The sequence below is a fragment of the Mus pahari genome, chromosome 10 (assembly GCF_900095145.1).
Source record: "Mus pahari chromosome 10, PAHARI_EIJ_v1.1, whole genome shotgun sequence".
Classification (NCBI taxonomy): domain Eukaryota; kingdom Metazoa; phylum Chordata; class Mammalia; order Rodentia; family Muridae; genus Mus; species Mus pahari.
The window spans coordinates 40,799,147-40,811,429 of NC_034599.1; the positions used below are offsets into that span (position 1 = coordinate 40,799,147).

Sequence of the window (12,283 nt, forward strand, 5' to 3'; positions counted from 1 at the left end):
TTTTTTGGTTTTTCGAGACAGGGTTTCTCTGTATAGCCGTGGCTGTCCTGGAACTCACTTTGTAGACCAGGCTGGCCTCGAACTCAGAAATTCGCCTGCCTCTGCCTCGCAGTCAGTGCTCTTAACTGCTGAGCCATCTCTCCAGCCCCAAGGCACTTTCTCAGAAAGAGAAAACTAAAGACAAACAATAATAACAAGACATGGACAGCTGCTGAGGAGTGGTAACCAACAGTGTCCCCTGGTCTACGAGCAAGAGTGCGCACGCACACGTGCGTGTGGACACGCGCACACACACACACACACACAAAATGTGTGCTTGGGGCATACATACATGAAGCACAACAGAGCATTCCTTACAGAGTAAGCCACATCTAAAGCTTGTACTTCTTAGGATGGAAGAGGGGCTGTGACTCTGCCCCAGGTAAAGGGAAGCAAATTTCTGTAAGGTCCAGTTTGTCAGATGTGGGGTTCCACAAAAAGTTCTCCCCCTAGAGTGTGCCCTGCTAACAGGCTCACATCACTCCCCACCCTGACCCAGCCTTCCTGGAGAAGCACAATTACAGCAAAAACCCGAGGCAGTCCCTGTCTGATGTCCTCTGTTCTCAATGAGCAGAGTCCTAAGCTGCCACCAGACACACCCCATCCCAAGGCCGCATCTTCCCTTAGGTCAGTTCTCATCAGCTCAGAGTCAGGCAAGGTTCACTGGAACCCTACACAGAGAGAGTCATTCTGCTGTGGCCAGATGCAACAGCAGCAACCACGTGAGGGTCCCACCACCTGTCCACTCTACTTCTCTGCCAAATCCCAGCTGGTAAGGCAGGAACGGCTGGGACAGTGGTTCCAAAGTAAACCCAGAGCCGTCCCATGGCTGTTCAGGCCTGCGAGTAATGACTGTGTCTGCCTTTCTACAGCCCCAGTACTGAAAGGATTTAAGATTTTCTTAGACTTATAAAGAAGGCTGGGAATCAGAACCCCAAGTTCTGGTCCAGTGACTGCAATCCGTACCAGTCACTTCAGTACGTTTGCTTCCGCCTCTAAAACAGCCTAGCATTCCAAGGGTCACTGAGCAATGACTGAGGAAGTTCTGCGGACTCTCTTAGGGAAGGGTGGGGAATGTGAGGGCTCCTCCACACTGCAAGAGCACTTCCTGTATGCAGACATTTGACATATCCAGTCAGTGTAGGAGTATCTGCATCTAAGGCTCAAGAGGCTAAGCAAAACCCAAGATAGCACAGTTAACAAGTAGAAAAACCGAGTGGTGACATCCAGTGGATTGCACTGTCTGACTCTAGCACCCGATTCCTTGTCAGGTGGCTGGCATATACTTACATTCTCAGTGCTTCGGGCCAGAGTTAGGAAGATCCTGAGTTCGAGATCAGCCTGAGCTACATAGTGACTACTCTAAAAAATTGTCATCATGTCTACTTTTCATTGTGTCAGTGGGTGGCTAAAAGTCTTATCTAGGAGCTAGAGAGATGGCTCAGTAGTTAAGAGCCTTGACTACTCTTCCAGAGGTCCTGAGTTCAATTCCCAGCAACCACACGGTGGCTCACAACCATCTGTAATGGGATCTGATGCCTTCTTCTGGTGTGTCTGAAAACAGCGACAGTGTACTCATATAAATAAAAGCAATACACAAAATAAATTAATCTTAAAAAAGGAAAAGCTTGTCTATTGGCAAGGATCCACCTGTGAGGCCACTCCACCTCATCCCTGGCTTTCCAAGATAGCTCCAAGCGGGCCACCTGCCAGCCAGAGCTGTCCCAGCAGAACTAACCGGCTCTATCTGATCGTGTCTCCAGAAAACAGGTTTTTCATCACATCACATGGTGGACTGTACATCTCGGACGTGCAGAAGGAAGACGCTCTCTCTACCTACCGCTGCATCACTCAGCACAAATACAGTGGGGAGACCCGTCAGAGCAACGGGGCTCGGCTCTCTGTGACAGGTAGGCGCTTGCCCAGGGCGCTGGCCCTCCGTGGCTATGGGATGCCCTGTGTATCCACACTGAGAAAGAGTAATGATTGTGGGCACTGACACCGCTGGGTGAGTCTTCAGCTTGGGCCGAGTAGCCTTGATGTGAGCTTCTCTAGAGGTTTCTTCTTTCCAGGGGGCCACTGTCAGACCACACCTGGCTCTCCTGATGGACTGAAAGGATTCTGAGTATCCTCTGAGGTTCTGGTTCTCGGGCACACTTCAGCATCCTCTCCATTCCCACAGCCACTGTTCCCACTTCCTCTTCTTGCCATCTTTGTCAGGAGACTCATTGTTAAATTCTGTATAATCATGAGACTAGATTTCAGGAGGGTTTTTCATTTCCTTGTGTCTCTAGGTGTTTCCAAAGATTTGGAGAAGTTTTGTTTGTTTATTGTTCTGGAGAAGTTTTGTTTGTGTTGGTGGTAGTGATGGTGTGTATATGTGTGTGTGTGTGTGTTTGTGCATATATGAGTGTATGTGTATGAGTATGTGTGGGTGAGTGTGTGAATATGTGTGAGTATGTGCATGTGAGTATGTGTGTGAGTGTATATATGAATGTGTGAGTATATGTGATTGTATGTGTGTGTGAATGTGTGAGTGTGTGTTTGAGTGTGAGTACATATGAGTGTATAAGTGTGTGTGTGTGTATACATTTTGGGGGGGGCTGCCTCACTGCACTGGAGAGCAGGTAGACTATAATAAATGTTTCTAGGACACTCTCGTTCTGGGGTGCAGTTGTATGTCTGAGGAAAAATGGAGCATGTATCCTACCCACTATGTACCACATAGCTCTCCATGTGCCACCTGGCCAGCGTCACAGCCCTGTGAGGTTTGTGTAATGTTCTATATTCCCAAGGGGAGCCAAGGGTCCTGCCTGAGCTATCAAGCCAGGGGAGGCCCAGCAGAGTTCACACACCAGTCTCCTCCCCCCCCCCCACACACACACAGCTGCAGTCCCCTTCTGCTGAAGCCAAGAGAGGGCCTGCAGATCACCCACATACCAACTCTAGCAAAAAGGGGGGGGGGAAGGCTGTTTACATGTCCCTTTATAAGGCCTTCTCCACAAGCAGGTTCCAAATTTCTGACACCCATCCACAGCCAGATGTTCTTACAGTGCGTGCTGGGATTACCCCACACTGTCAGCACAAGCTCTGACATGTCTTTTGTTGGAGGATTTTCTTTTAGAGCGGGCACTGACCTGGAGCATGCAGTGATCCTCTCGCCTCAGCTTGCCAAATTCTGGGATCATAAGCACGCATCGCCGCACCACGATTCTGATGCTCTCTGCCGTGTGGGTTGTGTTGTCTGTGGGGTTTGATTTGGTTCCGTGTTTTTGTCTTCTCAGACAGAGCCTCATGTAGTTTAGACTTGCCCAGAGATACCCTTGAACTTCTGATCCCACTGCCCCCACCTCCTGAGCACTGGAGTTTTAAGTATGCCACCACTTCACATGTATGCTGTGCTGAGGGTCAAGTCAGGACCCCACGCATGCTAGGCAAGCATACTCCCAACTCTTCATCCTCAGCCCCCCATGTTTTCTATCATATCCCATGCTATTGTGATTTTCTTCAATGCTGGTTGCAACCCACAGAATGGATATCACAGCCTCCTGGGGTGGGGGTGGGGGCGTTGACCAGCAGTTTGAACATCCTTGCCTTGAAGAGATGGGGAGGAATGGAAAGAGGATGAACTGATAGAAACTCAATAAAGTGGGGGGCTAAAACCACAGAATCATGCCCCACTCCGGGCTCTGGGAAAGGACTCAGCTACTCTGTTTCTTCCATCTATGGCTTAGGGACATTAATCCTCATCGACAGGTGACCCCCTAGGACCTGTCTCATGTGCCCAACACAGTTGAAACAAAGATCAAGCAAACGGGAATCAGGAGGCAATAACCGGACTGCCCAGTCTGACCCTCATGTCTCTGATGTCTGGTCCTGTGGGTAGCACACAGTGAACACCAAGTAAACATTTATGGCATTAGGGAGTGCCATCGGAAATCATGTGTCTGTGGTGAGACAATGACACTTGGCCATAGTACAGACCATGTGGTAGGACTTCTGAATCTGTAGCCAACTCGGAGTGTGTTTCTCTGTGTTTCTCGTTGGAGTGGTTTGCTTCCAAATTACAGAGCCTTGTTTGCACAGTGTTTTGCATCTCATTTGCATGCTTGTCACACAGTGCAGGGGTGGGGGCACAGAGAGCTCCTATTGCAAGCCTGCTCTGCTCTCCCCCCATCAAATCCTTCATTCTGTGCTCCGATGGCCAGACCTACAGCTTTGGGGGTGGGGAGTGAGGATTAGGCAGGGGTCCCTCAAAAGAACAGATTCTGGAAGCTGCAGGATGTGCCAGCTTTTCTTTCTAGTCCTACACCATCGTGTTGGGTAAAAGGCATGGTAGGGGAACCGTGAGAGAGATGCCATGCCTCTAAGGACTGGAGATAAAACCTCACCTAAAGGGACAGAGGTCAGATAAAAAGGCGTCCGGACAATCCTGGAGAGAGGTCTGGGCCCAGAGAGAGTGGTCCAGGACAGGAAGGGAGACCTAGACCCAGACCAGAGAGACATAGCAAGACAAAGGGAAGTGGGAAAAAGGAAGGAAGATGCTGGAGGGAAGGGAACAGCAAGGAGAGGAGGAGAGGCCGTGCAGTGACGCAGGGCCCTGATGTGATGTGATGTGACAAGGCAGCTGCAAGCTGCTTGTCTCTGCAAAAAAAAAAAAAAAAAACACACAAGTGATCTGAGAGGGAGGCAGGGAAAGGCATCAGGAGAGCTCAGGACTGCCAGGCTCACTGCCCCTACGCGCCCTAAGCCCAGTCCGTCCCCAGGAAGCACCTGCCTCTGTGTCTCTAAGGCCTATGAGCGCCTGAAAGGGCTCCCCATAGGTAAAGGTGAGGGGGATGAAGAGGGGGCCACACCTTGGGTTGGAGATGATGCAAGAAGGCCAGAGGCTCTTTGTGAGCTGGACTAGCAAGCATCCAGTGAAGTCCGAGAGAATAGTTAGCTGAGCCGTCGTTGGGAGGCCACTGGCTATGGCATGTGGGACTCAGTGGTCCCTGATGCCTGTCAGGCCCCCAGTAGCCAGCTTTGGCAGGGAGGTCTGTGTCTTTGCCCTGTTGTTCCTACACCGTCCTCCCGTCCCTGTCACATTCCCAAGGCAGGGCATAGGAGTAGGGAACTTTATTTTATTTTTCTGTTTTCTAAGTCAAACAGGGCAGTTACAGAAAGAGACCAAGTCTCCCCTGAATCCTCCGTGATAACACCCCCTCCATATGACTTGAGGCTTTCTAGAGACTTCCCCAAAGCAGAGCATCAACCTCTCAGAGACTTAGTCTGGGTCTCACCTTGAGACAGAGACCAAGGGACCAGACAGGATGTGGAACCAGATTCCCATTCCCCAGCAAATGCAGGACAACCATGGAGTAGACCCTGTGTTCCCTGGTCCCAGCCTTAGCTCAGACATCACAGGGCATCCCAGCAGACTGACCAGGGGCCCCACAACCTCAGGCAGGGCTGTCGCTCCTAGCCCAGAGCCTACGCTGGCAGCACCCAGTCCCCTGGGATGTCACGTGTACACACCATAGCCCTTTACATCTCTGCTTCCTGGTAATGAAAGAGGTTTCTTCTCCCTACCACCACCACCCCCCCGGAATTTAATTTCACGCCTAGGCCTCAGTGATTAATTCTCTCCCCCCTACCCTGCCCCTCCTCAGCCACCCTGGAGGCCCCTCTGCTTGTAAATTCTGCCCTGTGCCATGGAATTTGTGTATTTCGCATCAATTAAGTGTCACATTGAGTAATTCTTCTCTGGCACTGGCTCGGTTGATCCCAACCAATCAGCCGTTCCCACTGGGTTAGAGGAGGGGAGAGGAGAGCAGATCTGGAAGGGAGGGAGAGAGGATGAGCATGAGTTGGCAATCATCGGTGCATCTGCCCCTCCTGTGTCTGTGAGGCACCGTGGCACACAGCCTGCCAGGCATTGCCTAGGACGGTAACGTAAGGTATGGAGGTGCCAGATGGTTAAGAGCACTGACTGCTCTTCTGAAGGTCCTGAGTTCAAATGGTGGCTCACAACCATCTGTAATGAGATCTGATGCCCTCTTCTGGTGTGTCAGAAAACAGCTACAGTGTACTCAGATATAATAAAAAATAAATCTTAAAAAAAAAAAAAGATATGGCAGTACCATAACCACCTCCCCTGTGCAGGGGAGACTCTCAGAGCAGAGGTCATGAGACTCACCCAAAGTCTTGAGGCAGACTAGAGACCAGGTAGATCTGTCACTTGGACCTCCTGGTGTGACAGAGAAGCACCTCTGGAAAGTTCTTCTCTGGAAGAGACTCCTGCCCTGACTCCTCTCCAAGGGACAAGCTCAAAGAGCTGACAGCCCCCATTGATGCGGTGAGTCTGCAGCTCCTCCGTCCACTCCATTCGTCGTGTTAGATTATTCCATCTGGAGCCCCAGCTGCTTTCAGAGCTCTGGTCTGCCATGTCCTCCTGAGCTGGTCCCTATACTCCTCTGGTCTCAGTAACCTGTGTTCTCTAAAGTCACAAGCAGCTATAGTCTATAAAGTTGTCAGTGTGGAGTTTATCCAGCAAACTCAGCTCACTCGCACACCCTCATTTCTGACTGCCTGCTCACCGCCCTCCCTCCTCCCCCAGAAACAGAAGGCCCAACAGCCAGGAACCCCACTCCACACTGGGCGCAGGAGGGACATCACGGGTCAACATTGCCTCAAAAAGCCTGGCTGTCCTCTGGGAAGATGGATGCCTGGCCTGCGGCAGCTGCTATTTAAAAAAGACAGGTAGCCACAATTGTGGCCTCGAGGGGCAAGACAGCGGGCTGAGGCCAGGGGCTGAGGCCAGGGGCTGAGGGAGACCCCGTTTCCATCTATGTTCTTCGGCTTTCTGAAGCTCTGCACCTGAATATATTACCTGTTCAAAAAACAATAACTTTCCCGTGTTTTCTTTCTTTAAAAGGAAAGGAATTGTTTGAAAGGGAAAGGAAAGAAGGAAACGCCGTGGGGGTCCAGAGAGAGTGGCAGCAGTGAGGGGGAGGGGTGCACATGAGAGACACCAAAGCTGGCTGGTGAACAATGAGAAAGAGTTGGTTCTGCAGAGCAGACTGGCTGGGTGTCTGGGTGATCCAGCTAGCCTTTGTGGGAACTGGGGAGGTGAGGATAGAATGAGCTACAGCCAGGGAGAGACCCTAGATGACGGTGAGAGAGTCAGCATAAAAGGTGAGGTTGAGACCAGAGCTGGTGACACATGCCTGTGAATCCCAGCACTCAAGAGGGTAAGGCAGGAGGCTAGCCAATCATCAGAGGTTAGCCTGGACTACTAAGCCGAGCGAAAAGAAGGGAAAAGCAAAAGAAGGGTGTGTTGGAGGAAAGCTGGGGAGACAACTCAGTTGGTAAAGTGTCTGTTCATCTTACAGGCTGCCCTGGGTTTGATCTCAAAATAAGGTGGCCATGGTGGTACATGTCTGTAATCCCAGGACTCACGAGGTAAAGGCAAGATCATCAGAAATTCAAGATCATGGTACAGTGAGATAGCACAGAGGGTAAAGGTGCCACCAAGACTGACAACAAGAGTTAGATCCCTAGGACCCAACCGTGAAAGGAGAGAACCGTCTCCTGTAAGGTGTTCTCTGACTTCAACATATGAGCCATGGCACATGCATATCCATGTGTTCCAATGTGCACACACACACACACATACATACATACATACATGCACACACACTACAATTTTCTTAAGGTCAATGTTACCCTTGACAGATTAACATTGACTAGAGACCCTGTGTAAAGAAGAAAAAAGGGAGGTGTGGTATGCGGAGAAGAAGTGTTGGTAGACCCTTGACAGCAGAGCTGGGATTCAAGGAACAGAAGGCCAGGAAGGACCTATCCGTGAAGAGTTGGTCTGAGAAAACAAATAGGAACTCCCATAAAGACATGGACATCTTGTTTATTGGGGCCCAGGTCTTCCACCTCTTAGGCTCATGTCTCCCAGGTGATGGCAGAAGCTTTACTCCCACACTGTTCTGAACCCTGGGATATGTACCAGTCACTCTGAGCCTGAGCAGAAGGCTGGGCAAGGGACTGGAGAGCTGGCTTAGCCACTGGAGGCTACTAGTCTCATAGCTAAAACGTCAAGGAAGGGCGGGGCACCCCAACTGTTCACCCATTTGGAGGGTATCTCTAGTTTGCTTTGAGGCCCAGATAGATACCCACCACTCTGATGTCCAGGGTGAAGAGACCATCCACATCCTCCCTTGTCATTCTTTCTGTCCTCAGTCATGCCTGGAGCCTGGTTCATAAGCATGGTTCTCAGGGCTCAGACTGGTCTAGGCACACACATGGATCCAGGCATTCCTCTGGAAATGCTACCACCCTGGAAACCTGCTCACTGTAAGCACGGGCAAGGGGCTTCTGTCTGGAGGCCTGCTTCCCCACACTTCCCTTTCTCTGCCCAGGGTGGCCTCAGCTACTGACCCTCTCTTTTTTCCAGACCCTGCAGAGTCCATTCCCACCATCCTGGATGGCTTCCACTCCCAGGAAGTGTGGACTGGCCACGCGGTAGAGCTGCCCTGTGCTGCCTCCGGCTACCCCATCCCTGCCATCCGCTGGCTCAAAGATGGCAGACCCCTCCCTGCTGACAGCCGCTGGGCTAAGCGCATTACAGGGCTGACCATCAGTGACCTGCGCACGGAGGACAGCGGCACCTACATCTGTGAGGTCACCAACACCTTTGGGTCAGCAGAGGCCAATGGCATCCTCACAGTCATCGGTGAGTGGGAGCCTCTCCCTGCATCCCTAGGAGACTCTGGGCTCACGTCTCCTCTGTGCGATGTAATACCGGGACCATGCAGGCCTTGCATGTAAAGGACGTTAGACTAGCACAAAGCAGGGGGCTGGTGGCCTGCATGGGTATGAGAGGCTGTTGAGAGGGGAAAAGTGTGCCTTCTGGTTTCTGGGTGCCATGCAGATCAATGTCTCGTGCTTCTGGGCAACCTGAGGGAACCTTGAAGCTCTGACTAAACAGAGAGACCCTCTTTAGAGAGGTAGAGGCTACCAGAATAAGAGAACCCACAGAAAATCCTGGTCTTACCTGCAGGTGCCTCGTAAGTAAGCTGAGGCCCGGAGCAGGGGATTTTCTAGTCCTAAATTGCACACGGGTGTGTTGGCGGAGCTGAACTGTGGCCTCTGTCCATTTAGCCACATGCCATCACAATTAAGGTCTTTCTATCCTTTTCTTCCCTCCCACCTCCCTCTGTGCCTGCCTGGCCCCACTCAGACCCTCTTCATGTGACCCTGACACCAAAGAAGCTGAAGACAGGCATCGGGAGCACGGTCATCCTGTCCTGCGCCCTCACGGGCTCCCCGGAGTTCACCATCCGCTGGTACCGCAACACAGAACTGGTGCTGCCGGGTGAGGCCATCTCCATCCGCGGGCTCAGCAATGAGACCCTGCTCATCTCCTCGGCACAGAAGAGCCACTCGGGAGCCTACCAGTGCTTCGCCACCCGCAAGGCCCAGACAGCCCAGGACTTTGCCATCATTGTGCTGGAAGGTAAGAGGGTGCCGGTGGCAGGGAAGAGTGGGTCTGCAGTCCCCTGAGAGGAGCTACGTATGCCTGGGGGGGGGGGGTGCGTGTGCAGTGCTCAGTGCACACAAGGCAGGCCCCATGCCCTTGTGTCAGCTCTGCAAGGGTCCTATGCGGAGGTCCTTTTTAATGTCCCCTAATTTGAAGGTGAAGAATCAAGGCTTTGGTGGCATGTCTAGTAACCAAGGGTTTTAGCAATACTATTATATATTACTGTTGCCCTCAGTAGTTACTAGAACTTTCTCAGTAGAGGGGTTTCCTCGGGGTCTAAAGGCTATGGTGCCAGGAACCCCTGAACTTTAGAATCCTTCCCAAGCTGGATCCTTTCCTCAATGGGCTGTCTCTAACCTGGAGTCTCCATCCCCGCCCTGTTCTCTATCCTCTTAAAGCTGCCACCACCTGGGCTCCTTCTCACGGCACTTCTGGGTGTGCTTGTTCACACCGTGCACAGTGCAAGGTGCTTAGCCAAAATATGAGAACCGAATCAAGCTCACACTCCACTTGCCCCACCACGAATCCCAGCTCCAGGCTGAGGCCACAGAGGGGACGCCTCTTGCTCGTTAGTGGAGAGGGGCTTTCAGGGTTGTCAGGAACTTGACTTTCCAACAGGCTTAGGTTCTGTGTGTCTCCAGCTGATCCCTTTACAACAAAACCATACAGCAATAAGGGAACACCACTGCTGTCTTCACAAAGATGCTAACCCCAGGCCTGTAATGGGGGGGAGGGGGTCTCACTACAAGGCCTTTGAGGCCTGGTAGCTGGACAGCCACTGAGCCTGAACCTTTGTGACTTCCTCTACCCACAGGGCTGTACACAGGAAGCCCCAACGCTTCCTCAACCTGTCCCTTACTGCTCTTCCCAACAAGCACACCATCCCAGTGCAGGTTTCTTTGAAGTGGATTGTCCGTCACCTCAGGGCCTCCCCCTTAGGAGCGCCCCACTAGGTAGCTCATCTTTTCACTTGGAGGGACCAACCCTTTGCCTTGGGTAGAATTCTAGCACCTTAGAGGATGGCTCTGGAGAGCAGACATATGGAAAATGAAGCCGGGGTGGGGGGTGGGGGGGAAGTGGGAGTAGGAAGGCAGGGCCAGCCTAGAGAGGGAAGGAAGGAAGAAGAGGAGGGGTCAAAGGTCACAGGGCACTCCATACTCCCAGGCTCAGGCAAGCATCAGGATCTCCCTCAGTTCTAGATGAGTGTTTCTCCCATCCAGTGGCAGGGACAGGGCTGGGCAGGCTGGCCAGATCTCTGGTAAACATCGGCATTTTGCTGTGTAACATTAAAGAGTATCAACAACACTACGACATCTGCCCTACTATTTATTTATTTATTTATTTATTTATTTATTTATTTATTTATCTATTTTATTTCAAGCATCTACTTTTATTATCTGATCTTTCTTATTTGTTTATTTATTTATGTATTTTTTTAGACATGGTCTCTCTATGTAGACCAGGCTGACCTTGAACTGGTGACCATCCTCCTGGCTCAGCCTCCTGAGGGCTGAAATAACCTGCACACACTACCAATCCAGATATATTTTTTAATTGGCATATAATAAGCATACATATTTACAGGATACAGTGTGCTTAATGTCTGTTTAATCCCTGACACCAATCCTGTGAGGAAGGAGGATCAGGTGACAACTCCACCCCCATATTCCGTGGTAGGAAGGTTGGACATGAAGTTAATAGTGGTTAGCCAAGGCTTAAGGCTGGAGCCAGACTCCCATCACCCTCACTGTCTCTGGGAAACTTGCATTTTAAACAACACACTTAAGGTCTTCTGTGAATCGGGCTAACTCCCTATCTCTGGCATGGTCAACACCTGCACCTAGAGTCCACCCACACATGCCTTCTGAGCCTTGCAGTCTTTATTAATAAACAGAGAAGCATCCTGAATTCAGTAATTAATTTAATCTTCACCATGTCCAGAAGAAGTGGAAATAATCTTCATCGTCCACTGATAAAGCAATCCACTCAAAAGACCCCGCACTTGCCCGGCTCCTCACTCCACAATAGGAATTGTACCTCGTGGGTTTGTGCTAGCCACACGTGACAGTGACAGCTCTTTGTCTTTATCCTGGCTGCCACTTTGCCTTCTTCCCCCTCACTGGGTGGGTGGCCTGGTGGGATAGTCTCTCTGTGACTCAGTGACCCTGAAGGGGGCTCCTCGCTCCCTGCAGACGGCACGCCCCGCATCGTCTCATCCTTCAGCGAGAAGGTGGTCAACCCGGGGGAGCAGTTCTCACTGATGTGTGCCGCCAAGGGCGCCCCGCCCCCCACGGTCACCTGGGCCCTGGACGACGAGCCCGTCGTGCGGGACGGAAGCCACCGCACCAACCAGTACACCATGTCCGACGGCACCACCATCAGCCACATGAACGTCACGGGTCCCCAGATCCGGGATGGGGGCGTGTACCGGTGCACAGCGCGGAACTCGGTGGGCAGTGCTGAATATCAGGCGCGAATAAACGTAAGAGGTGCCTGTCCACATTTAAATATCAGAATAGGCTTTTGAGTTCCTTTGCCATCTTTGTGGTCACTGTCATTCTTGTGTGCTTCTTAGTAATTGTCATTTTGATTTTAGTGGAGGTCTGTCTCTCTCCTTTCTTCTTCTTCTTCTTCTTCTTCTTCTTCTTCTTCTTCTTCTTCTTCTTCTTCTTCTTCTTCTTCTTCTTCTTCTTCTTCCTTCTCTCTCTCTCT

At 51.3% G+C, this 12,283-nt stretch overlaps 1 protein-coding gene across 2 annotated transcripts in view; it reads left to right on the forward strand.

Annotated features, from left to right (window-relative positions):
- Positions 1–12,283, forward strand: part of Dscaml1 (DS cell adhesion molecule like 1) — a 321,027-nt gene that overhangs the window by 229,824 nt on the left and 78,920 nt on the right. Inside the window, exons 4-7 of one of the 2 annotated variants that reach the window (XM_021206575.2) lie at positions 1,803–1,949; positions 8,486–8,764; positions 9,272–9,547; positions 11,764–12,060. In XM_021206575.2, coding sequence (XP_021062234.1) covers positions 1,803–1,949; positions 8,486–8,764; positions 9,272–9,547; positions 11,764–12,060 — 999 coding nt within the window. The remainder of the gene's footprint in view (positions 1–1,802; positions 1,950–8,485; positions 8,765–9,271; positions 9,548–11,763; positions 12,061–12,283) is intronic. The other variant, XM_029543062.1, reaches the window with a different exon arrangement.